The 26,787-nt window shown below is 43.8% G+C and overlaps 2 protein-coding genes and 1 long non-coding RNA gene across 4 annotated transcripts in view; 2 read left to right on the top strand and 1 right to left on the bottom strand.

Moving 5' to 3' along the window:
• Positions 1–5,514, top strand: part of Erlin2 (ER lipid raft associated 2) — an 18,600-nt gene extending 13,086 nt beyond the window's left edge. Inside the window, exons 11-13 of one of the 2 annotated variants that reach the window (XM_048330259.1) lie at positions 2,009–2,088; positions 2,413–2,596; positions 3,840–5,514. In XM_048330259.1, coding sequence (XP_048186216.1) covers positions 2,009–2,088; positions 2,413–2,596; positions 3,840–3,910 — 335 coding nt within the window. In that variant the 3' untranslated portion in view covers positions 3,911–5,514. Of the gene's footprint in view, positions 1–2,008; positions 2,089–2,412 lie in introns of both variants that reach the window. The other variant, XM_048330258.1, reaches the window with a different exon arrangement.
• LOC125339230 overlaps positions 1–16,148 on the bottom strand; it is an 18,503-nt gene extending 2,355 nt beyond the window's left edge. Inside the window, exons 1-2 of the long non-coding RNA XR_007208506.1 lie at positions 15,831–16,148; positions 274–277 (exon numbers count right to left, since the gene is read on the bottom strand). This is a non-coding gene — a long non-coding RNA (uncharacterized LOC125339230). The remainder of the gene's footprint in view (positions 1–273; positions 278–15,830) is intronic.
• Positions 14,407–26,787, top strand: LOC125339229 (pyridoxal phosphate binding protein). The gene is made up of 8 exons (XM_048330260.1): positions 14,407–14,559; positions 17,983–18,090; positions 18,169–18,204; positions 19,113–19,188; positions 20,387–20,521; positions 23,678–23,820; positions 24,380–24,478; positions 26,226–26,787. Exons 1-8 carry the CDS (start codon positions 14,425–14,427, stop codon positions 26,346–26,348), a joined length of 855 nt encoding a protein of 284 aa, XP_048186217.1. The 5' UTR covers positions 14,407–14,424; the 3' UTR covers positions 26,349–26,787.

The raw sequence follows: 26,787 nt of genomic DNA, 5'->3' as shown, positions 1-26,787 counted from the left end.
ACTCAAGTCTAGCCCTGTGCCAATTGAGCCACACTTCCACTTCCAGCTTTTTGCTGGTTGATGCTAAGTATCCCTTGAATTTGTCTGCCAGAGCTGGCTTCCAACAAGATCCTCAGATCTGAGCCTCCCGAGTAGCTGGGGTTACAGGTGTGAGCCACCAATACCCAGCTTAATGAATCATCTTTTTTAAACTGCATACAAGGTACCTTGGTCACATTCACCCCCTCCTTCACTCTCCCCCCTCCCCTCCTTGGTTGGTTTTCTAAATGTTACTTGCCTTCAGTTCCAGCTCCTGAACCCTCCTTTTTACTGTCAGGTAAATTGTAGGACAAAAATGGATCCTCAGGGCAGCTTCAGACCTCAAAGTGTTATGTCCAGTTATATTCATTATGGAGCCTGTCAGGCTTTCAAGGAGCCCACTGAGGAGCCAATTAGGAAGTCATAGACAGACTAGTAGCTCCTCATTAGGGAGCTCTTAACAAAACAACTTTTTTTTTCAGTTGTGGGGCTTGAACTCAGCCTGGGTGGTGTCTCTGAGCTCTTCAGCTCAAAGGCTAGCGTTCTACCACTTGCGCCACAGCGCCACTTCCAGTTTTCTGGTGGTTAATTGGAGATGAGAGTCTCAGGGAGTTTCCTGCCCGCTCTGGCTTTGAACCACGATCCTCAGACCTCAGCCTCCTGAGATAGCTAGGATGACCGATGTGAGCCACCGGTGCCTGGCTCATTTTTGTTTCTTATGAATACATTCTTCATCAGGTGCCGAGGCAATGAGGGCAACCAGAACCCCCAGCCAGACTGCTGGCTTCTCCCAGGTCCTGTGAGGACATTGAGTAAGGTACCCCTACATACTGGTCTTTCTCCTCAGGCATTTTGCTACAAAAACTAGTCACATGTGGCTGGTCTTACTCCTTACGAAAAGAGGTAAACATCGGAACTTGTGTGCCAACTTGATGGAAAGTTGATCTCCACTGATAAGGCTGGTAACACAGGTTACATAGTGGAATTGAACCAGTGAGAATCCAACAGGTACTGGTCTGAATCAGAGGATGCCAGTCAGAATTGTGCAGGCTGCATTACTGATTATCAGAGTGATTTAAATGACTGGTAGAAATAAAAAAGAAATGAATGGTAGAGGAGCTGGGCTGCTTTATGTTTATGGTGCTGAGTGTTAGGGTAAATCACCACTGGCCACCATCAGAGCCTCCTTTGGGCTTCCTTTGTGTTTGCTGCATAGCCCCCAAGTGATAAAGTGGAGAACTCTGCAACTGGAAAGAAGGAAGCAGAGGCAAAGAAGACATCCCCATCTTCTTCCTGTCTCATAGATGAAGAAACCAGAGCACAGGAGGCCCTGCACCGGTGGCTCACACCTGTAATGCTGGCTACTCAGAAGGCTGGGATCTGAGGATCACAGTTAGAAGCCGGCCTGAATAGGAAAGTCTGTGAGACTCTTATCTCCAGTTAACTACCAGAAAACCAGGAAGTGGAACTGTGGCTACAGTAGTAGAGCACAGCATCGATAAAGCCAAGGGATAGTGCCTAGACCCTGAGTTCAAGCCCCAATGCCAGCACAAGAGTGTTGGTAGAGGAAAAAAGAAACAGAATGTATAGGAAAAAAACTTAAACAGCAGTCATCCCAAGGTGTGGTGGTAATCAGAAAGTTACAGGGACCATCATCCTTGTCGTTGTCATCATCATCATCATCTCCTTTCTCCCTACCCCTTCCCTCTTCTCTTTTTTTTTTTTTTTTTTTTTTTTGAGACTGGGCCCCATTGTGTTGTCCAGATTGGCCTAAAACTCCAGATCCTCCCAGCTCAGCCTCGCAGTGCACTGCCACACCCAGCTTTGGAGGTTCAAGGAATGGAATCCAGTGCCTTGCATATGCTAGGCAAGCAGGCACTCTACCACTGAGTTCTATTCCTATCCCCCAGAAATCTTCTGAGAGCCCCTGGGCCTCCTGAAAAACCCAAGGGTTTCCCCTTTTCATCCAGTTCTCTGCACTCTGCCTCAGATGCTGCATTTCTGGCCCGGGAGAAGGCAAAAGCTGATGCCGAGTGCTACACTGCGCTGAAAACAGCTGAAGCAAACAAGGTAAAGGCCCAGCATGGTGAAGACTGTGCATGTTGAAGGAGCCCTTGTGGCCAGAACTGATGAGTACTGTTCTGTGCGAGATGCTTCCCTTTGACAGGAGGCCTTCCACCAGAAATGTAACAGGGAAACCTCTGAAACTCTTGCTGCTGTCTTAATGATCTTAGGTTTCTCAGAAAAATTGTTTTCCCTGTACTAATTTAACAAGGAAGTCACAAAAAAAATAGGGTGGCATATTTCTTTGACAGAGACTGGAAATCGAAACATTTGACCCCCCAAAATCTTCTAACGTTGTCCCCCCTAACCCTTTGTTACTTTTTGTCCCAGCTGAAGCTGACCCCAGAATATCTACAGCTGATGAAGTACAAGGCCATTGCTTCCAACAGCAAGATTTACTTCGGCAAGGATATCCCCAACATGTTCATGGACTCCGCAGGCGGTCTCGGCAAACAGTTTGAGGGGCTAGCTGACAACCTGGGCCTCGGCTTAGAAGATGAGCCCCTGGAAGCCACCACCACCGAGAAAGAGAATTGAAAAAATAATATTTTATACAACCACAGATTGTGACACTTAGAGAGATCTCTATTTTTTAAGATGAAACAATGCTCAATGCTCCTTCCTCCTACACTACGTTCCTTGACTCTAAGACACTGTGGTAAGAGAAGAAATGGACTTAAATCTGCCCACCTTATGGGAAAGGAGGGCGGGATGGATGAGTTGGGTTTTATTCAGGTGAGTAGGGTCTATGACTTCAGATGTGTCAACCATGAATTTGACCTCTGTCCTGCAGGCACCAGTTTTGCCCCTTTGCAGCTGACTTTAATTAGGGATGCTGTCCTGAGGAGGGGAGGAACTGCCGGGTGCTGCTGCCAGGTGCTTTGATTTCCCTTATTTGGGAAAATGCAGTCTACCATTCTCCCTTTGCCTCCAAAGGGGGAGGTGTCTGGGCAAGGTTCACATCTGAGCACATAGGAATTGTCAGCAGCTAGAGAGAATGTGGACTCGCAGGTGTGTTTGTCAAAGCCTTGTAAGTGAAGTTAAAGGCAAGCCTTCGGGAGCCCTCGTGAGGAAGAACCTGGTGCTAGGTTTTGCAAGGTTTTCTATACACTACGTTCCTTATGCTAGGACACAGAGAGTTACTTCTGACTACTTCTCCAAAGTCAGGGCTTGGTTGCCACCACACAGTTCTTTATACATGTCTCACCTAATCTGGGGCTTTTTTTTTCTTTCTGGAATAATCTTTCAGCATTAAGATAGGAACAATCAAATGTTTTACTAACTGCTAAAATGGGATCATTGGACCTATTAACCAGTTGTAGTAGCACCTGCCTGGAAAACTGAATGTACCTGAAGTAGCATCTTTATTGTTATGGAAAATCTACCTTGAAGATCTTTGGTAGTGTCTTGGGAAGGAAGAAGGGTCAGCCATGGCTGACTCTATGATTCGTGTGAGTTACCCAGGGAGGTGCAGGATGGGAAGAACAAAAATGAAAGAAATGCTATTCTTACATCCTGAAATTGGGGTTAGGAATAAGGATCCCACCTGAACAGCCCATGAGTGGTGTGCAGAATGTGAAGTGAAAGGCAGCTATCTGCAGTTAGTTTGCAGTGTGTGATCTTGATCAGCTCTGGTGTAGGATTAGGCCCTGTTATTAGCTGCCCCATGTTCACCCTAAAAACAGCAAACACAAAAACACCAATTATTTCCCTCTTGCCTAGTGCTGTGAATGATACTTTCTGACATTAGTTCCCACCTCGTTTTAGGTCTCGTAGCTCAGGCCAGCTTGTTCATAATGGCACCAGACTTAACCAGGAATTTGGGTAGCATTCAGCTTGCCTAGGAGGATATAAAGTGTTAACTCCCCTTCTTTAAATGTTGCCCTTCTCTGTTCTAATTCCTGACACTAAAAAGTCTCAAAGTAGACAAATGGTCTGGGTCATTCTTTGTACAGGCAGCAAAGAATGGATGGATTTTAATATGTTGAAGTGTTCTTGTAAGTGGAGATTTGTCTTCCCAAGCCCAGCATAGGGCACCATTATTAAAATGCATTCATCTTCCTCCCATTTCAATGCTGTTAGCCACCTGACAGGAGCATTTTGGCACACATAGCATCTCCCCTTCCTATACATGTCTTTTCCCGGTACTCTGAGCTCTTGCTGCCTACACCTTAGAAAACATCAGTCTACTACAGTTGATTCAGAAGTGGAACATCTCAGCCTCTATGAATAGCAAGCACATTCTCAAGTTCTTAACTGGAAAGTCTCCCACATTAATGTCCTCTGATAGCTTGTCCTTTGGCCACAAAAGAGTCTAGTTAAAGTCCTGCAACTGCTCCCCCATGTTAATGTCACTTCCTCTTTCAACAAAAGATAGGCATGTTCTCATGCCCACCAACATAAATCCAGTGGTTATAGGTTCCTGTCAGCAGTAAAATCATGGAAGTCAGCTGTCTCCTTAGCATGGGATAACTAACCCATATGTCTATGTGACTTTGTTTTTGGGCTTTCTTTTCATTTACTAGAAAATCTGATCTTAAGACATTGAAATTCTAAACATGTAGTAAAATGTGATGTCTACAGTTTTGTAGGCAATTAAGTCATGGCTGCTATTTATAAGTGAAACTTCTATCAAAATAAGTAACTTTATAAAACGCAGTTTTTATAGGATTTTCCTAGGAATTAACCTTGGTGTAATGTTTCTCATTAAACTTGGGAGAAGTAATTCATATTCAATACTGTTTTTAATTAATTTTTAAAATACAAGAACAGAATTTAAGGAAGCCAAAGTTTGTTAATTGCTTTTATATAACTAAAATAGATTTGGAGGGATCTGTGATCACATTAAGTTGAGGAGAGAATCATTGAATGAAGCCTAGCAATATATTGATAAAAAAAAAATTTTACAAATGATCTCTAACAGTTTTTGTTAGTCTGTGTATCCTGTCAACACATAATCTCACCATTTAGATACAGCAAATAGTAAAAAGTAAAATAAGCATTATTTACCAACCTTTTGTCCATTTCAGTTTGATGATAAGCTGCATCTGGACAAATAGCTACTCTTAGGAAGTTAATCACAACTTCTCCATCCTGTTCAATAGATTTCAAGCCTCAGTTTTTGTTTTCTTATAAAAGTGATAATAGGCAGTCCTACTGTGTTTTTTCTGTTCCTTTTCTTCTCTGCTTTAGTTTAAGCTGATGATTGTATAGTCAAAGTAATTTTTTCAGAGTCCCAAGGGTTTAATGACCCTCTTTGTAGCTGAGAAATAGCTCTTGTTATATTAATCTTTCTACAAATAATACTGCTGGATTAATTGACATGGGTTGACAGCTGGGAGAATTGTTTGGGACAACGCAAAAGGTCTCATGTGAATTTATATCTTAAGTTTTATTTTCAGTCTTGTTAAATAAAATGAGTCTCTGTGTTTATCTTTTTGTTAAAGTGAAATTTAGCAACAGCTAATATTAGGATAGGTGATAGAAATAAAATGTCTTTGGCTAGTGAGATAAGTTCTTACTAAAAATATATTCAGATGAAAAAATCTATCAACACAAATGTGTGAACTTGGCATAACTCGAGGTTTGTCATTTTAAAGAATTAATGCATTGCCACAATTCTGCTCTAAAGGACATGTATTTTCAGTTGACCTAAAACCCATGGCGATACCAATTCAGTGGGGAACTCCGTGCCTGCTGACAAGCTGCCTGCCTGGATAGTGGGATAAATGGAATTGCCAGATAAACAATTATTAGAATAAGTACTTCCCAAATATGACATGAGACATACTCAAAAATATTGTTTATATGAAATTCACATTTAACTGAGTGGGTCCTGTGTTTTTATTTGTTAAATCTGGCAACCCTAATCCAGCCTTTCTCAGGTTTTTTAATGGTGCTCCCAATCTTCTATTGGTTTAAAAGCCTGATAGACAAATAATGTGGAATTATAATTCAAAGCCAGGCATTAGTGGCTCATGCCTGTAATCCTAGTGACTCAAGAGGTTGAGATCTGAGAATCATGGTTCAAAGCCAGCCTGGGCAGGAAAGTCTGTGAGGGTCTTATCTCCAATCAACCACCAGAAAACTGGAAGTAGAACTGTGGCACAAAGTGGTAGAGTACCAGCCTTGAGCAAAAAGCGCAGGGACAGTGCCCTGGCCCTTAGTCAAGCCCCATGTCTGACAAAAAGAAATTAGAACTGAATGGGCAAGTTAAAAGTAGTTATTAGAATTATCCTGCCATGGTTCATATCCCTTCTCTACCACTTCGTAGGGATGATCTTGAGTTGATTTTCTCATTCAACTCAAGGCCTTGCACATATGACACAAGCATGCTCTACTACTGAGCTACATTCTAGCCCTTATTGATTTGGGGTACTTATTTTGAGACAGGATCACTTTGTGCAGCTTAAGCTGACCTTGAATTATGTAGCTCAGGCTAGCTTCAAACTCAGTGCTCCCTGCTGCGCCTCCCAAGTGCTGGGATTATAGGTGTACAATATTGCTTAGATTCATTTATTAACCTCTCAGCCTCTGTGTTTTTATCTCTAAAATGGAGTGAGTGGACTATATAAAATAATGCAGCTTGGTACTGGTGAATTATGTCTGTAATCCTAGCTACTCAGCAGAAGGCCAAGATCTGAGGATCCCAGTTCAAAGCCAGCCAGAGCAATAAAGTCTTTGAGACTCTTTTCTCCAATAAACCAGCAAAAAACTGAAATCAGAGCTGTGATTCAAGTGGTAGAGTGCCAGCCTTGAGCGAAAAAGCTAAGAGACAATGTACAGGCTCTGAGTTCAAGTACTAGTACCAGCACAAAAATAGTAATAACACATGTGAGGGGTTATAGCACTGCAACTAGTATATATACCTACTTAAGAAGAACTTATATTTAGTTATCAGAAAAAAATGGTTAGAAGGCAGATAATTACTAGAAAGCACACAAATTTTAAAAATATTTTCTAAAAATAGAGTACGATTACAATTAGGATAGTTGGTATACAGAACATAGCCATACAGCAAACATGGTTATTGACAGCGTATACCTTTGCAGAAATCTTTGTAGACAATAAGCTAATTTGACCTGAGAGGAACTATCTTGTTGTGAGATCCATTAGGCAAATAGGGCTACAGATTAGGCTTAGTAGTAGAGCCTTATTATGTGCAAAACCCTGAGCAAAAAATGCTCAAGGACACTGCCCAGGCCCTGAGCTTAAGCCCCAGTACTAGTACCAAAAAAGTTAGAACTTTAGAAAAGACAAAAAGGAATACAAGCAACTTGGTGTTTTTAAATTATATGTCAGTCAGCTATCCCTACTTGGAGCACCCAGGAACTAAAGAGAAAATTAGCTTGAGGAATAGAGTGTTTAAAGAAAAGAAAATTAGGTAAGTCTGGCCAAGTGGAAAAAGGCATCTTTTTTTTCTTTATTTTTTTCTATTGTCAAAGTGATGTACAGAGGTTACAGTTTCATATGTTAGGCTTTGGGTACATTTCTTATACTGTTTGTTACCTCCTCCCTCATTCCCCCCTCCCCCTTACCCTCTCCTCCTATGAGTTTTTCAGTTGGTTTACACCAAATGGTTTTGCAAGTATTGCTTTTGATGTCGTTTGTCTTTTTATCCTGTCTCTCAATTTTGATATTCCCTTTCACTTCCCTAGTTCTAATACCAGTATATAGAGTATCCAGGGTACTCAGATGAGATACAGTGATAGCGTGGGGACAACCACAGGAAGGGATACAAGAGGATCATCAACAAAAGAAGCTACAGTTTCACATGGCATATTGAAATTACACAGAAAATAACTAAATCCATGGGCTAGCTTGAATAACATTTTCCAATGTTCTTCGAAATTGGCAAGATTCTGTGCTGTTTGGAATGATTTAAATGGACATACCTTCTATAGAAAAAAAATCGAATGATCTCTACAGGCCTTCCCAAGGTCTGAAGTTCTAGAATCTCTGTAGACATTTCAAAGCAAATACAACAGCATGTTTGTGGAGGGACTGCAGCCATAGACTACTCTTCCTCAATCCATTTGAGCTGGGACATAGGCACTATTTCTCCATTTCTCTTCAAAGCCAAGTAACCAGGCAACAATAATTTCTATTATTTTATTTTCCTTTTAATTCTGTAAAAGAGTCACAGTAAGCTTAGAAGGAAGCAATTTTATTTTTTATTGAGTTTAAGTAACTACATATACTTCACAGTACACATTTCAACATTCACAATGATGAAAATCATCATTCTACTCTACAAATCTAACAAACTCTATGGACTTTACTAATAAAACCATTTCTTCCAGATCAGGTGATATATACATTCCTTTTGTCTAGTATCACCCGTTCCCTCTCTCTCATTCCCTCCCTCCCATCACCCTCCTTGAGTTGCTTAGTTCACTTTCATCAATGTCCAATGTAGATGATGGGCACCTCTGCTGTATTTTTTCCTTGTTTTTCCCCACCAGCTTAGAAGGAAACAATTTTTTAAATATGTTTTCCTCATAGAAGATTTCAAACTATAGAAGCGAATGTTTTAAACACTTGCTAGCATTTGTAATGAATAACTATACCAGGTTTCAGATTATTTATAAGGTCAGTTCCTCTGGAGATCTGCTTCGAAGTCTTTTTCTCCTTCATCCTTGTTATTGGGAGGATTTAAAGACATTTCTAAGGAGGAAATTACTTTGCACTTGTAAATTTCAAAGACTCTTAGGAACAGATAAAAAGTTAATTGAATGGCTAATATCTTCCCAAGCAGAGAAGAAAAATTTAAAACATAGGGCTTGAGGGTAGAGATCAATGGTAGAGTACATGTTGCACAAAGCTTTCTGTTCAATCCCCAGCACCAAAAATAAATCCTGAAAGTAAGAAGCAATGAGATCTGCAGTACTACAAAAGAAGAGAAAGAGAGATAAGCCAAGCATGGTAGTGCATGCCTATGATCTCAGCAAACGGAAGGCTGAGGCAAGTGGATTATGAGTTTGAGGACAGGCTAGGCAACATATTGAGACCTTGTCTTCAAAAAACAAAAGTTAATAGGACTAGAATACAAAATGATGGTGATATTAGGAGCAATGCATCTTTTTATCTATTTTATCACTGAATCTTAGAAATGAAGGCATCCTATATAAATCCACAATAAAACCTTTCATCCTGGTCTCCCAAGTTGTTTTGTTTTGGTTTTGACGCTTGAACTCAGCGCTGTCCCTGAGCTTCTTTTGCTCAAAGCTAGCACTCTACCACCTGAGCCATAGCACCACTTGCAGTTTTTTCTGTGAGGAATCAAACCCAGGGCTTCATGCATGCTAGGCAAGCACTCTACCACTAAGCCACATTGCCAGCACCTCCCAAGTTTTCTTCACAGAGTAATTCATAATAATTGCTCACTGCATTGAGGGTAAGGGTGACCCTGTCTTACAACTCACAGGAGAGAGAGGCCTGATCAAACCACTTAGCATCATAACCTACCCCCTCCCAACCTGGATTACTATTGTTACTGATTGGGGTCCTTTTGTTCTACCAATATAAAAATTATGAGTAGATGAAGAGAAAGTCTCACTTGAGTGCCCAAGGATTAGGGGCTGGACTGGAAAACCCAAAGGCTTACAGCTCCAAACTAGGGGCCAGATGTTCCAGGCTTAGGAGCTACATGGACTAATAAGCCTCTACTTCTTGCTCTGGGCTTTAACCAGGCTCTTGGCAACCTGAAATCCTCAGCATACATCAGCATTGCAGCACCACAGGTGGTACATGCTAGTGTTACAACTCTCACAGAAGCCTCAGGTGCCAGGACCTGTACCCACAAAGGTTATAGCTGTCTGGCCTAAAGTGTCAGGATGCTCAGCCCTTGTCAGTTGCTACTTCTGCAGCTCTTAAGCCTACTGGGAGACCCTTAGCCTTTAAAGTATAACGAACCCTCTTTCTTCAGCCTTAGTTTGCCAGATTCTCTTTTCCTTTCTGCTGTCCCTCTGCCTTTGCTCCTGTTGTTTCTGTCCCAGCTACTTTCTGGAACTCTTTAACTGTTTTTTGTTTGTTTTTGTTCCAAAACCAGGACTTGAACTCAGCACCTGATGCTCCCTCATTGGCTAGTGCTCTACTAACTGAACCATACCTCTAACCCCAATTGCATCTATTGTTGTTACTGCCATTGTTACTGTTCAGCTGTCTCACTTCATATTGCCAGTTCAGCCTACTAAAGTAATGATAAAGATCAAAAGTAGGCAAGAAAAATCCACAGAAGAGAAGCCACTTCTGAGCCTGATATTGAGACAGCAAGGGTCAGCACAGGGAGGGTGTCCCAGCTGGCACTAACAGCAGAATAAGGTTATGAAGGGGGGTTGCACCAATCTTAGCAATCCTTTATGAAAGGCTTGGGTTTGCACTTGTGCCCATCACAGGCCTTCTAGTGGGCCACCAAGGACAGTGCTTCCCTTAGGCCTGAGTGGGAACAAAGAAGAAGGACAATCATCTACAGCTGACCGAGGTTTTATGATCGCAAACGGTCTGGTATAAGCTGTTTGAAATAGTTGGGACTGGGTTAGTACCTTCTAGATCCAGAGTTGTACTTTGGCAGCAAGCAGCCCGCATAGAGTATTAAAAACAGCAAAGCTGGTATGAGGGTTTTCCAGCTACTTGGCTGATTATTAATTCAAGGCATCCAGGACACAAACGAAAAGTCTAATTAAATCACCCCAGCTCCTAACATCTTAGCTTATTTCAAGGAAAAATAAATATTAAAGGGGGTGTTTAAAGAGCGACCTTTAACATTAATAGTGGCTTTAACAGTATTTACCAGTAATAACAATGTATGGCTCCAGGCCCCTCTATCACCTGGATTGTACACTCTCTAGATCAATGAGGTATTTATGACTTCTTTTTTTTTTTTTTTTTTGGCCAGTCCTGGGCCTTGGACTCAGGGCCTGAGCACTGTCCCTGGCTTCTTCCCGCTCAAGGCTAGCACTCTGCCACTTGAGCCACAGCGCCGCTTCTGGCCGTTTTCTGTATATGTGGTGCTGGGGAATCGAACCTAGGGCCTCATGTATCCGAGGCAGGCACTCTTGCCACTAGGCTATATCCCCAGCCCTATTTATGACTTCTTAAGAATGTTTTTCACTGAGCATATCTCAAAAGTATTTTATGCTCATTTTATCCTTCCTCCACAACCCTTTCAATTCCTTCCACTACTTCCTGCTAGTTACTTCTTTTCAACTTTGTACCTTACGGAAAATATATATGAGACTCATTTCATGAAGAGCTAAGTCCAGTAATTTTACTCATTTAATTTTTCATCATTTGATAGCAATATATCAAATCTAGAGACATTTGAGATATTTGAACATAATTATTCCTAATGTGTTTTACAATCCTAGTTTGCAGATAACCCATGCTATTGATACTGAAAAACTACAATGCTTAGATTAGGCCTTTTGCCTCTATGGTCTCAAAGAATGAGTCCACATACAGAGGGAGAAGTAAAATGGTAAAGATTTTTTGAAGAAAAAGATAAACAGAGCTCCTTTTAGACAGGACAGGTTCCAAGGGAGGGCACTGCCTGGGATGCATAGTGTAGGGATTAATGAGATATCTCTAGGAAAGGGCCACATGACTCTTGAGGTCATTAGTCTGCCTGTGGGCCATATCAGTCCCCAGACCCAATCAGAGGCTCCACACAACCTGCACAAGCTCTCTGTAAGACTTTAGCCCCACTGAGTGGCACACACCTCTAGCATCCAATCAGGCTGCTGTCCTCATGCAAGTCTTCCAGGGGTAATGGACCACAGCCATCATGTGACCCCAGGAACTCACATGTGCTATTGCTCAAGGCCATGTGATGTGATGTCTGGAGCCCTACATACAGGACTGACTGCTCAAGGCCGTGGTAAGAAATGCAGAACTTCAGCCAGGCGCTGGTGGCTCACGCCTGTTATCCTAGCTACTCAGGAAGCTGAGATCTGAGGATCACAATTCAAAGCCAGCTAGGGCAAGAAAAGCCCATGGAACTCTTATCTCCAATTAACCACCAGAAAACTGGAATGGTTCTATGGCTCAAGTGGTAGAGCACTAGCCTTGAGCTGAAGAGCACAGGGACAGCACCCAGGCCTAGAGTTCAAGCCCCATGACTAACAAAAAAAAAAAGAAATGCAGACCCTCTATAGGAGGGGACCTTTGCCTTGACCGCCTAGCCAGACTCTCTCTACTCCTCCACTTCTCTCTCTCTCTCTCTCTCTCTCTCTCTCTCTCTCTCTCTCTCTCTCTCTGTAAATATCCACAAACATAAAGAATAATAGAGGAGACTGGGCATAGTAGTAGCAGAAGCTTGTAATGCTAGCTACTTGGAAGGCAGAGATCCAAGAATCACAGTTCAAGGCCAACACCAAGATAACTTCATCTCAGCCAATGGCTAAGTGTGGTGGTAAACACCTGTCATCCAAGTGACAAAGGGAAGCATAAATTAGAGAACACAGTCCAGGCCAGCCTGGCATAAAGTAAGACCCTATGTCGAAAATAGCCAACCCAAAAAAGGGGCTGGTAGAGCAGCTTAAGAGGTATAGTACCCACTTAGCAAGTGCAAGGCCCTGAGTTCAAATCCCAGCACTGCAAAAAAAAAAAAAAGGTAATACAGGAAGTGATGGGAGGAGAATGTTAGAGCTTAAATTGAGGACCTCTCAGTTTCTGGGAAAGCACTCTGTCATTTGACCCACAGCCCCAGCCCTGAGAGGGTGAATTTGACCAGAGTACATAACATGCATGTAGGAAAACATTATAATGAAATCCCTTTGCACACTATACAATATAAAAGAAAAAAAGGGGGGGCTGGGAATATGGCCTAGTGGCAAGAGTGCTTGCTTCGTATACATGAAGCCCTGGGTTCAATTCCCCAGCACCACATATATAGAAAACGGCCAGAAGTGGCGCTGTGGCTCAAGTGGTAGAGTTCTAGCCTTGAGCAAAAAGAAGCCAGGGACAGTGCTCAGGCCCTGAGTCCAAGGCCCAGGACTGGCAAAAAAAGATAAAATCTCTTATTGTAAAGACCCAAAGTTCTGCTCAAAGCTATTTTCCCAAAGCAGAATGTGTGAAACTGCATCTCCCTCACCGGACTCTGGCGAAAAGTATGAGAGATACAAGTGAGGATGTTGCCTTCTTTCCAGAAGGTTCTGAATAAGCCTATTCACCTCAAAACCACCTAGAGAAAAAACATTAGCCCTTTCTCCAACAAAATAGTAAAGCACTTATTGAATTACCATTTGGGAATCTTTCAAGAGTGATTGCCGAGCCAGGCACCAGTGCCTCACACCTGTCATCCTAGCTACTCCAGAGGCTGAGACTGGAGGATGGAAGTTTGAAGCCAAGCCCAGTCAGGAAAGTCCAGGAGACTTCTATCGCCAATTAATCACTAATTAAGCCTTGGGCGAAAAAGCTGACTGGACACCTAGATTCTGAGCTCAAGCCCCGGTTCCAGCACATACCCATACGGAAACAGAGACAGAGAATGAGACAGGGAGGGAAAGAATAACTGTAACCAAATATCTAACTGAAAATTAAGTCTTTCTACTTGTCCGTGACACTTACCGTCTTACCATGTGACCAGTAAGTTCGGTGTCAGGTTGTGTTTGTGTCTGAGGTGCTTCTCTGGCTCCCCATGGTGGGCCCACAGTGGGTTCAGGACCAGGCGCGTACGTGTGGGGCTCTTTGCGATGGCCTAACCCCACCTGTGCTCTCCTCTGACAAATGGCACCAGCCAAGGTGGCCCCCAACTATTAGAGCTATGGACAGCACCAAAGGAAGCGGGGTGTTACAGGTAAACTATACATAAGGAGGCTAAGGATGAGTTGTTTTTAAAAGCACGTCTCCTGCGGTCGTTCTATCGATTGCGGGTTAAAATCTGACATTGGATTTACTGGCTTCAGTGAACGTGTCATCGAAATCGCTTGCCTTTGACGAGCCTGACAACGTTCAATGGCATCTGTGGACTGCATTTTATTTCTGTAGGGCACGCTGGCTAAAGCATCACGATGGAAACAGCCACGCAGGCCGGTGGCTCAGGCCTGTGCGCCCGGCTGCTCGGGAAGTCCAAAGTCAAAGTCAGCCCGGGAAGGAAAGGCTCTTACCTCCAAGTACACACCAAAGATGCTGACAGTGGAGCTGGGGCGCAAAGGGTGGGGTGGGCTCAAAGGTGCCCCGACGCTCCGACAGCAGCGCCCCCGCCCCCTCCGGCCCTCCAACGCCCGCAGCCCGCCCTGGGCGACCGCCCCCCAAGATGGCCGCCGGGCCGGGCCGCCCGCTCGGACAACTCGGTTCGGAGCGGTGATTGGTCACCGGCGCGTGAGGGGGCGGGACCGGAAGATGGGCTCCGCCTGCGGGGCCGTCGCTCCCCAGAGGATGTGGAGAGCAGGCAGGATGTCCGCCGAGCTGGGAGTCGGGTTTTCGCTGAGGGCCGTGAACGAGCGCCTGCAGCAGGCCGTGGCGCGGCGGCCGCAGGTGAGGCCGGGGCCCGCGCTGGGACGGTGGGCGGCCGCGCCGGGTCGTCACGGTGACGCGCCGGGGTCTCCCCGGAGGGCGGGGCCGGCTGGCCGGGGGCCGGGGGCGGGGGCGGGGGCGGGGGGCCGCCGCGGGGTCGGCTCCGCGGCCGCGCGCCGAGCCTGCCTGCGCGGGCGTCCGGTGCCGGCTGGGTGGGTGCCGCCGGGGCCCGCCGCTTCTGGCGGCCAGGCCGCTTCTCGTCGCTCGGTGTAGGGGTCTTGGAGAGCCAGCCCCAAACCCGCAGGCTGCACCCGGAGCATCTCATCGCCGAAGAACGGACCGGAGCCGGAGCCTCAGCCTCCCGCCGCCCCGGGCGGGCCCGCGCCGGACAGCCACCTCCACCCTGGCCTGCTTGACACCGACCGCCAAAGTTTATAGGCCACATAGTTGCGCTCGCGCCTTCGCAGTAGCAGGGAGCCTATCAGCATCAGATGCCTATCAGCAAGCTGTTCAAAGGGAGATTGTTTTCTCTCCTTTTTATTCTGTACATATATATATATATATATGTCTCCTCTTGAACTTCGATTAGACCAAGAGTCAGAGATCTACTCATCTCCAGGCAAGCTAAGGTGAATAGAGCGAAATGAGACAGACCTGCACAGAAAGGGCAAAAAACGTCTCAAAATGCTATCCTGAAGAACCAAAGACCTGATTAGTCTTTTTAAAAATTAATTTATTTATTGTCAAAGTGATGTACAGAAGGGTTGCAGTTTCATAGGTAAGGCAGTGAGTACATTTCTTATCCAACTTGTTACCTCCTCCCTCATTTTTCTCCCACCTTAACCCCTCCCCTGATTAGTCTTTAACTGCTTTTTATATGTTGCCTTGAATAAGTCACTTAACTATACTGGCCAGTTTCCTCATCTGTACATGCAACAGGATGGGCTCAGAAAGTTCTTAGCTTCCTTCTGACCTTAATGTTCTCTGTTCCTCAGTGATTCTCCAAGGAAAGCCTAGGGATTCCTCTAATCCATATTGCTGTGAGAAAGTCTATCAAGACCACTCTGGGAGTGCCCAGCCCATTTTCTCTGTGGAACCCATCAGTTCATCTCCATAATCCTAGACATTAGGACATAAAGAGGTTGGAGATAGCCCCTTCTTCACAGAAGGAAGCAAGAGAAGACTATGTCTTAATGGTCCTAACTTCTTCAGGTCCTTAACATGCTGTGGTTCTTTGAAAAACACAAGGCGTAAGGGTGAGGAGCTGTGGGAAGACTGAATTCTTTAAGGACCTCCTGGTGCATTTGGCTGCTGCTGAGTGCATGGAAATTGGCCCTTTATGTAGTGGCTATGGGGAGAGGTTAGATATAGGTCTAATTGTATCACAGTCTCAGTTCTGCCATCAGTTGATTGAGTCATAGATTGAACAGAATGTTTTATTAGCTTATTTCAGTTACTTTCAGAGTAAATGGAAGCAACATTAAAAATTACACAAAAGCCAGGCACTGGTGGCCCACAACTGTACTACTACTCAGGAGGCTGAGATCTGAGAATCACAGTTCAAAGCCAGTCTGGGCAGGAAAATTGGAGAGACTTATCTCCAGTTAACCGCCAGAAAACTGAAAGTGGCACTGTGGCTGAAAGTAGTGGAGCATTAGCCTTGAGCAAAAGAGTTCAGGGACGGTGCCTGGGCCCAGATTGTAAGCCTCACAACAAAGTTTTTTTAAAGAAAGAAAGAAAAATTATACAAGACTAGAATCACCAAAGCTGACTCTAGGGTTTCGAAAACCAGAAATGACCAACCTTCTAAGCTGAGTTTAATGATAGTTTTTGTTGTTGTTGTTTTGTTGAAGTGTTAAGATTAGACCCAGAGCTCAGGCTTGCCCCATGGGCAAGAACTCTATCATTGAGCCATACCCCCAGCCCAAAGAACCGATTCTTAAATCTCTAACATTGGTATGTCATGAGAGCAAGGTGATCAAGAACCTGCCCTTTGCCCTTTTTCTGCTGCTGTCCCCTGCGCCTGAAAGATGGAAACGTTTCCTCTTCTTTCCAGCCACAGACGCAAGCACACAGCACTCCTAGGTACAGCGAAGGGGCTTCTTGAACTGTAATAGTGGGCAAAAGAGAGACTTCTTTCTGGCAACACTGACCTGAGCTTATCAAAAGTTAACTGACATACTATATATTCTGTACATTGTATGTTGTACGTTATGTAAATATCCAACTATGTCACTTGAAGGTAGGGATGGGGGTGGGGGGAGAACGATGGAAGTAGTGACATAGATCAAGATGCTGTGTAATCACAACCAGACATAGGGAATTAAAACATCTTTGTACAACTACTTTATAAGTTGAGTTACATAAACAAGGAGAGAAGGAACACGCCCTAGAAAAAGAAGAGTAAGCCAAGAAAGCAGGGAACCAATTTGGGCTCTGCCTCTAATCCTATCTACTTCAGAAGACGTGATCCAAGGGTTGTGACTCCAAGTCAGAATGGGCAGCCAAATCCACAAGACTGATCTCCACTTTAACCATCAAAAATCCATGTGTTCTTAAGGCATATAAGTAATAAAACTATATGCAACAAATAAATAAATAAAAGGAAATTCTCAGGGGCTGGGAATGTGACTTAGTGGTAGAGTGCTGCCTCACTTGCATGAAGCCCTAGGTTCGATCCCTCAGTACTACATAAACAGAAAAAGCCAGAAGTGATGCTGTGGCTCAAGTGATAAGAGTGCTAACCTTGAGCAAAAAGAAGTTCAGTGACAGTGCCCAGGCCCTGAGTTCAAGCCCCAGGACTGGCAAATAAATAAATAAATAAAAAGAATGGAAATGGTCAGCTAAGTGCTGCTGGTGGCTCATGCCTATAATCTTAGCAGCTCAGGAGACTGAGCTCTCAGGATTACAGTTTGAACTAGGCAGGAAAGTTCATGAGACTCTCATCTCCAGTTAACCATCAAAAAGCTCCAAGAGGAGCTATGGCTTAAATGTTAGCACACTAGGATAGAGCCAAGGTACTGAGTTCAAACCCCAAGACTGGCATCCCCTCAAGAAAAAATAAAGCTAGGGGTGTTGCTTAGTTGCTTGGTTTGTAGTGTAACCTAGCTTGAGTGAGACTCTGGATTCCATGATCAGCACAGTAAACAAAAAAAAGAAAAAAATTAAAATTCTCATTCTCCAGTCATTCATTACAACTCTTTGGGAACCTAGTGATGCTGATACAGTTGATCAAAGACCACACCTGAAGAAAAGTCCTCTTTAACTTGCACTCCTGAGAGAGAAATGTCTTCTGCTAGTCAGTAAGGTAATTTCACTTTAGGTTGAAATGTTTGTTCACCACCTTCTGAGGTTGGTCTCTTGTAGTCTGTTCTACAGAATGTATCCTACCAGGCTTGGGATCTTCTCAGACATTCACTTATGTGGCTCTTTACCTCTTGGCAGAATCTCCCAGCTATCCAACCCCGGCTTGTAGCAGTCAGCAAAACCAAACCTGCAGACATGGTGATTGAGGCTTACAATCATGGCCAGCGAACTTTTGGAGAGAACTATGTAAGAACCCTTTCCCAAAGAGCCTTTGGAAGTGCTATTGTTACCAAGCTTCTGACTTGTCCTGCTTTTACCTTTTAGGTGCAGGAACTGCTAGAAAAAGCATCAAACCCTAATGTAAGTAGACATCAGGATTCTTTGATTTGTATGTAAATCATGGCTTTTTGGTTGAAAATTCAACCCTAAACCCCTATTGGTGATTCGGTTTTAGAGGAAGAAATTGGTCTAGGACTTGAAATGTCCACTTTTCCCTTGAGCCTCAAATAATTCTCAATTGTCTGTCTTTATTTTTTTTTTTAATTTTTTTTGCCAGTCCTGGGGCTTGAACTCGGGGCCTGGGCAGTGTCCCTGAGCTTCTTTGGCTCAAGGCTAGCACTCTACCACTTGAGACACAGTACTACTTCCGCTCTTTCTATTTATTTGGTACTGAGGAATCAAACCCAGGGCTTCATGCATGCCAGGCAAGCACTCTACCACTAAGCCACAGTCCCAGCCCATCAGTTGTCTTACCTTTATTCAGACTGTAACTTTCTCTTTTGTGGCTGTTTGGAAATGGTGACTTTAGGGGCTTAATCTTGTGTCGGTTTGAGATTTGAACCCTTGGGGCTGGGAATGTGGACTAATGGCAAGAGTGCTTGCTTCGTATACATGAAGCCCTGGGTTTGGTCTTCAGCACCACATATATAGAAAAAGCCAGAAATGGCACTGTGGCTCAAGTGGTAGAGTGCTAGCCTTGAGCAAAAAGAAGCCAGGGACAGTACTCAGGCCCTGAGTTTAAGGCCCAGGACTGGCAAAAAAAAAAAAAGAGAGAGAGAGAGAGATTTGAACCCTTGGATCTGTCCGTTCTTAGTGGATGCTATCTGGAAAATAGAGAGACTGATGGGAAACAGAGCAAAAGACTAAAGATGGCAGTGGCAGTTTATTACATTTAAATAGTATAAAAGGTCCCCAGGACTGTGCAAGGTTTTTGAGCCATCAAGTCTTCCATAAGTCTGAGTCAAACATAATTACCTTTTTCTCTTCAGATTCTATCTTCATGTCCTGAGATCAAATGGCACTTCATTGGCCACTTACAGAAACAAAATGTCAACAAATTGATGGGTAAGCTAAAACTGTATGTGTGAAGGCAGAACCGCTCTGTCATAGGCTTTGTTGGCTAACAAGGTGAATGAGAATGAATATGGTTAAAGTAGTTTATTTATCTATGAAAATAGACTAGTAAAGCCTGTTGAGACTTTTAAGAAATGGAGAATTGAGCCAGATGCTAGTGGCTCAAGCCTATAATCTTAAATTACTCAGGAGGTGATCTAAGGATCAAAGTTCAAAGCCAGCCTGAGCAGGAAAGTCCTTGAAACTTTTTTTTCTTTATTGTCAAAGTATGATACAGAGGGGTTACAGATTCATATGAAAGGCAGTGAGTACATTTCTTGTTCTACTTGTTATCGATTTCACTCAAGGCTGACATTCTATCACTTGAAACCACACCTCCACTTCTGTTTTGTTTTTTGTGTTGTTGGGTTTTTTTCGGGGGGGGGGGGCAGCTTTAATTGGAGATAAGAGTCTCATGGAAGTTCCTGCCTGGATTGGCTTTGAATTGGGATCTTCATATCTCAGCCTCCTGAATAGCTAGGATTACAGGCGTGAGCCACCAGCACCCAGCTCTACTGTTGAATAAGTCAGCATTTCTGCATATATCCAGGAAGATTCTAAGATGGCAGGATGTGTCTTCAAGGATGTAGCTCAGTGGTAGAGTCCTGGCCTAACATTTGTAGGGCCCTGGGTTTGATCACTAGTAGAACAAAAAGAATGGAAGAAAGACTAATAGAGTCGTTCATATTGTTCATATCATAGCTGTAACTACTCATCACTTCCGTTTTACCTGCTATATGGTGATAATAATGTTTCATGAACTATGGTGAAGACTACAAAGAAATATTGCTGGCGGGGGGCAGTGGCACATACCTGTAGTGGCAGCTGCTAAGAATACTCATGCACGAAAGTCATAAACTCAAGGCTAGCCTAGGCAGCATGGCAAGGCCTTGCCTCAAAGAAGAAAGAAAAAGCATTCTGGGATTGGAGTTCAGTGGTAGAACACCTTCCTATATACACAAAGCCCTCGGTTCAGTCCCCATCACAGGAGGGAAGGAAGGGAGTGGAAAGTGGAAGGCAATCATTAGCATACTGTACAAAAGATTTCAGTGTTCAGTAAAAAGTAAGCTCTACCAGGCCAAAGATTTATTGCATGTGCCTGCTGAAGTAGGGTAAATAAAGAATATTTCTCACCTCTCTCTCTTTACAGCTGTCCCCAATCTGTTCATGCTGGAAACGGTGGATTCTGTGAAGTTGGCAGACAAAGTGAACAGCTCCTGGCAGAAAAAAAGTTCTCCAGAAAGGTTGAAAGTTATGGTCCAGATTAATACCAGTGGAGAGGAGAGTAAGTGACCAGATCTAAATTGCAAGGTGTCTTCCCCTTAGGGTGGGTAAAACACAGAGAGAATGGTGAGCATGACCATTTGATGGATAGACTGTAGAAAGTCATGGCCTTTAAGCTGTTTCATATGTGTTCTAGAAGACATGAAATGAGTCCATGTATAATTCTTCTTATTTTGGGTCAGTCATGGGGCTTGAACTCTGGGCCTGGGCGCCGTCCCTGAGCTCTTCAGCTCAAGGCTAGTGCTCTACCATTTGCCACAGCACCACTTCCAGTTTTCTGATGGTTAATTGGAGATAAAAGTCTCATGGACTTTCCTGCCCGAGCTGACTTGGAACATGATCCTCAGATCTCAGCCTCCTGAGTAGCTAGGATTACAGGCATGAGCCACCAGCTCCCCGGCTGTATAATACACCATGGTGTTGTATTAGTCTTAATTTGGGGAAGAAGAGGAAGAATAAGAAGGGATTATGTCTTTGATTTCCCAAAGGATTTATAGCTATATGTATAAATTTCTTAAATCTTAAAAAAAATTAGTAAGCTGGATATGGTAGTATATATCTATAATCTCAGCCCCAGGAAAAACAAAGAGGTGTCAGTGGCTCATGCCTGTAATCCTAGTTACTCAAGAGGCTGAAATATAAGGATCATGATGTGAAACCAGCACAGGCAGGAAAGTCCATGAGACTCTTATCTCCAATTAGCCACCAAAAAGCCAAAAGTGAAGCTGTGCTAGCCTTGGGGCTGGGGATATGGCCTAGTGGCAAGAGTGCTTGCCTTGTATACATGAGGCCCTGGGTTCGATTCCCCAGCACCACATATACAGAAAACGGCCAGAAGTGGCGCTGTGGCTCAAGTGGCAGAGTGCTAGCCTTGAGCAAAAAGAAGCCAGGGACAGTGCTCAGGCCCTGAGTTCAAGGCCCAGGAATGGCCAAAAAAAAAAAGAGTGCTAGCCTTGAGTGGAAAGCTAATCCCTTAAGTTCAAGCCCTAGTACCAGCATGTACACACACACACACACACACACACACACACAGAAAGAATAGAAGAAAACCACTGAGCACAAGTCAGTGACTGTCTTCGGGGGATTGGGTTAAACAGGGGGAGGATCATGGCCTTTATCAGAGAGGCGGGCTTGAGATAGAATGATTTTGAGCTTTGGAACTTTGGGTCAGTGACCTGTCCTCTCTGTACCTTGCTTGTTTGGCAATGGCCTCATTATACCATGGCAGAGAATGAGGTAAGAAGTAAATGTGATGCAGGCAAAGCTGGGAATATAGAACCTTAGACATCCCACTTGGTAGCTTTCTGTTAAGAATAAATGTTTGGGGCTGGGAATATGGCCTAGTGGCAAGAGTGCTTGACTCTTATACATGAAGCCCTGGGTTCAATTCCCCAGCACCACATATATAGAAAAAACCAGAAATGGCGCTGTGGCTCAAGTGGTAGAGTGCTAGCCTTGAGCAAAAAGAAGCCAGGGACAGTGCTCAGACCCTGAGTTCAAGCCCCAGGACTGGCAAAAAAAAGAATAAATGTTTGAGCCGGGCACTAACGTCTCACACTTGTAATCCTAGCTATGCAGGAGAGTGAGACTGAGGATCCAAGTTCAAAACCATCCTGGAAGGAAAGTCCATGAGAGACTTATCTTTAATTAACCAAAAAACCAGAAGTAGAGCTGTGGCTAAAGAGGGAGAGTGCTAGTCTAGAGTGGAAAAGCTAAAGGACAGTGCCCAGGCCATGCGTTCAAACCCTAAGATCAGCACACACAAAAAAGAAAAAGAAATGTTTGAATGTCATGCATTTGCTTACAACCATCCAGGCAACAATATTCATCAAGTCTTAGCATGAAGGGGCACAGTATAGGCATCTGTTTCCAGCTATGCCATGGAGTCAAACTACCTGGGTTCACATCTCAGTGCTGCAGTTGCTGCTTGTTTGACCTCCTTGTGTCTCAGTTTCTTCATCTTTAGAATGACAAACTCTTCAGGCTTGGATTATAACCGTTACTGTACTGTACACATGCTATACTACATTGTTACATAGGCAATTCTCAAGTTGACTCTACATCAACTTTATTACATCATTTCTTGACAAGTAGCTATGACTCACCTCAATTTAGTATGGAAGTGAATGGTCATAATACTTCCTTCAGTTGTTAAGCCTTGTAAATAGAACTATTTGAGATATACTTTAAGGTTTTTTGTTTTTGTCAGTTATGGGGCTTAAACTCTGGGCCTGGGCACTGTCCCTGAGCTCTTCAGCTCATGGCTAGTGCTATACCACTTGAGCCACAGCTCCACTTCTGGTTTTCTGGTGATTAATAGGTGATAAGAGTCTCACGGACTTTCCTGCCTGGGCTGGCTTTGAACTGTGATCCTCAGATCTCAGCCTCCCAAGTAGCTAGGATTATAGGCATGAGCCTCTGGCACCCGGCTACTTTTAAGTTTTGTTATTCTGTTAATATATCAGTAAAATCACAAAAATATCAGATGTAGAAAAACAGTTATCAGGTTTATCTAGGATTTGGCTGTCCTGGTGTCCCAAAAAAAAATGTTAGATTATTTCTTTCTATTCCCTCTCCTAGCTGTCTCAGCTAAAATCCTAAGAGAGAAAGGCCAGCAATGTAGCTCAGGAGGAGAACACTTACCAAGAATGTAAGAGGCAACACCAAAATTAAATAAAATTATCCTGGGATGGAGTAAAGAGAATGGAATTTACATCTTTTTCCTTGAGAAGTTCAGAACTGGACCAGAAGGGAACAACACAGAAGAGCTCTAATATAAAAGACTTGAGCAGAAAACCCATGGCTCACACCTGTAATCCTAGCTGCTCAGGAGGCCGAGATCTGAGATCACTTTTCCAAACCAGCTGGGCAGGAAGATGTGACTCTTATCTCCAATTAAGTACCAAAAAACCAGAAGTTGAAGTATGGCTCAAGTGGTAGAATATGCTAGCCTTGAACAAATATGCTCAGGGACAGTGCCCAGACCCTGAGTTAAAGCCCCAGGACTAGCGCCAAAAACAGAAGACTTAAGGATAGGTTACTTCATAAGGTCTTGATCTGCATCATTTCTTCTGTTACAAGGAAGAGGAGAACATGGTACCTTCCTCTGGCTCTTTAGGACTCACCTCCAAATGCATCTTCTGTCTCTTTTGTGAAGGTAAACATGGCCTTCGGCCTTCTGAGATGATAACAGTGGTGGAGCACATCCATGCCAAGTGCCCTAGCCTGGAATTCGTGGGGCTGATGACTATAGGAAGCTTTGGGCATGACCTTAGTCAAGGACCAAACCCAGACTTTCAGGTACCAGGAGCTGGGGGTGGTGCTCATGTGTGGACAGCATACTGTGGCTCATAGTAGAGCATGTGCTTTGCATGTATGGGGTCCTGGTTTGAGACCCTGCACCCACAGTGGAACAGCAGTATCACAGTGCAATGCTGGAAGTTTGGCTATGGTCGTTTGCTTTCTTTTTTGGTTGGTTGATAGGTTTCCCAGGGTAAATTAAACGTCAGAATTCTCAAGTGGCCAGATGGCATGAGGCTGTAATCCTGGCTACGAGGCTGGAGGCTGAGTTTAAACCCAGCCCCAAGCATTTATCTCTAGTTAAGCACCAGAAAAGCAGAAGTGGTGGTGTGGCTCAGCGTGGTAGAGTACCAGCCTTGAGCAAAATGAGCTCAGGGACAGCACCCAGGCCCTGAGTTCAAGCCCCATGATGGACCGAAAAAAAAAGTCCCTATTCTCCTGTTGCTGCCCCACCAGCCCTGGCATACAGATGGGTGCTACCTTGCCCAGCGTATCTGACTGCTGTCAGGCACCCCTGGAGGAGGCAGGAATAGAGAGTCTCGCATTTGTGTTGTGTCAGGTGTTGCTGTCCCTGCGAGAGGAGCTGTGTAAAAAGCTGAAGGTCCCTGCTGAGCAGGTGGAGCTGAGCATGGGCATGTCCGGTGACTTCCAGCACGCGGTAAGTGTCCTTCCTGCTGTCCCTCCCAACCTGCAGGCCCAAAGAATTGCCGAAAGAGGCTTTTCACAGAGAAACGTCTGGAATGCTTCATCAAAGCAACAGAGTACCTGGTTGCAGTGGCTCTCAAATATCCTTATACTTCCCCCTCTCCATACCCTTGCTTTTTTGGAGTGAAATTTAAAGAAATTATAGCCTGACAGCTTTTTTTTTTTTTAAGTCAATATACTCCCCTTAGAGGAAATAACCTAAAATAAAATGAGAAAAATAAATTAAATTATAGGCTAGCTGGGGGAGGGGAGGGGGGGTGATCCCCAAACAGAGAGAGGGAGAAAGAAACTGATCCCCAAACAGAAAGAAAGAAAGTGAAAATGGAACTGCTATAAATAAAATGGCAACCCATATAGGTGAGTTTCTAAAATAGTAACTTGATAACAGTTGTAAAAAGTGTGAGCCAGCAGCGCACACTTGTAATCCTAGCTACTCAGAAGGCCAAGATTGTGGATCACGATTTGCAGCTAGCCAGGCAAGGATGTCCATGAGCCTCTCCTGCTGGAAGTGGAGCTGTGGCTGGAGTGGCAGAATGCCAGCCTTGCACACAAAAGCTCGGGCAGCCCCAGGACCAGCAAAAAAAAAAAAAAAAAAAAAGCTCCAAAGTATAAATTTGCATTCTGCTTCCAGAACATATACAGTAAATAAATATATATATATACACATGTATATATTGTGTGTGAAAGTTATTTGTGCTTATAAACAAAAAGGCATTTGCTTGTGTGCTTAGGTAAATACTAGGTTTTTGTCATTTGCCTAACCATGGCACATTGGAAAGGCAAATGGGCTGTGAAAATAGCTCTTTTACCATACAGTTGTGCCTCATATAACCACAAGACATCCAGAATCTCTGGTCCTCACCCAAATGCAGTCAAATTCCCCAATCATGGTTGCAGCCAAAGGATTAATTACTGTTTCTCAGATACCCACTTCAAGTTGGTCCTGTCCCAAGGACAGCCATTGTCCCTAGCAATCTTTAGCTTTGGTCAACCTTTTATTTTTTAATTTATTTACTTCTTTATTGTCAAAGTGATGTACAGAAGAGTAACTTTCATATGTAAGGCAGTGAGTACATTTCTTATCCAACTTGTTACCTCCTCCCTCATTCCCCCCTCCCCTACCTTTCCCCTCCCCACTTCCCCCCCCCATGAGTTGTACAGTTGGTTTACAGCATGTAGTTTTGTAAGTATTGCTGTTGCATTGGTTTGTCTCTTATCCTTTGTCTCTCCATTTTGATTTTCCCCTTCCCTAGTTCAATACATGTATGTACAATATCCAGGGTACCAAAATCAGTTACAGTGATATCAGGGGTAAAACCATGGGGAAGAAAGACAAAAGAAAAAGGCATAATTTCACATGGTATATTCAAAATAACAACAATGATAACCCACTTGTTCCCATAACTTGGAGTTCATCTTGCTTAGCATCATCTTATGTGTTCATATGGACATAGCTATTGAGCTATTGTGATCTTCTGCTAGGATTATCCTACATGTGTACTAATTATTTCCAATTTCAATTTTTTTTTTTTGGTCTTTGTGCCACTTGTGGGGCTTGAACTCAGGACCTTGTGCTCTCATGCTGGTACTTCCTCCACTGTTGTTTGTAACAGTCTCTGGGAAGCCAGAAAAGGAGGCACAGTGTAAAGCACATTTTACTGTTAAGCTCTGTCCTTGATGCTTTCTTCTCTTTCCTACAGATTGAAGTAGGATCTACAAATGTCCGAGTAGGAAGCATCATTTTTGGAGAGCGGGATTACTCAAAGAAACCAGCCCCAGAGAAGACCACAGCAGACTTGAAGGGGGTGACACAGGAACACTGAGCTAAAGACACCTAAGATCACCAACTATGCACTGACCTAGGCTTCCATGTTGACACACCCCATGTTCCAGCCCAGTCCTGCTCTCCTGTGACGTGGATAGAGTGCTGAGGATCACATGCACTGATGGAAAGAAACCGTTTGTGCTTCTGACATAAGAAGCTGACTTCAAGTGGTAGTTTTGGATCAGATTTGAGAAATGTAGACATTTTTGCGAAAGAGATACCAAGTCAGTAGCCAGAATTGAATTCAATACTGAATCTTCCCAGGAGCACCAACCAATCCATGAATGCCTTTTCCAGGATAAAACTTGGGTCACTGATGCCTCTAATCAGGGAAATCAGATGGATTCCTATTTCTCATCCCACCTTAATAGGAAATTTCCTATTATGGTAAACCCTCGCCATTGCTGCTATGGAATAAAGTGATTTCTGTCCCTAGT

The sequence above is a fragment of the Perognathus longimembris genome, chromosome 21, assembly GCF_023159225.1.
Source record: "Perognathus longimembris pacificus isolate PPM17 chromosome 21, ASM2315922v1, whole genome shotgun sequence".
NCBI lineage: Eukaryota > Metazoa > Chordata > Mammalia > Rodentia > Heteromyidae > Perognathus > Perognathus longimembris.
Note: the sequence above shows the minus strand (reverse complement) of the source record. Positions and strands in the feature narration are given on the sequence as shown.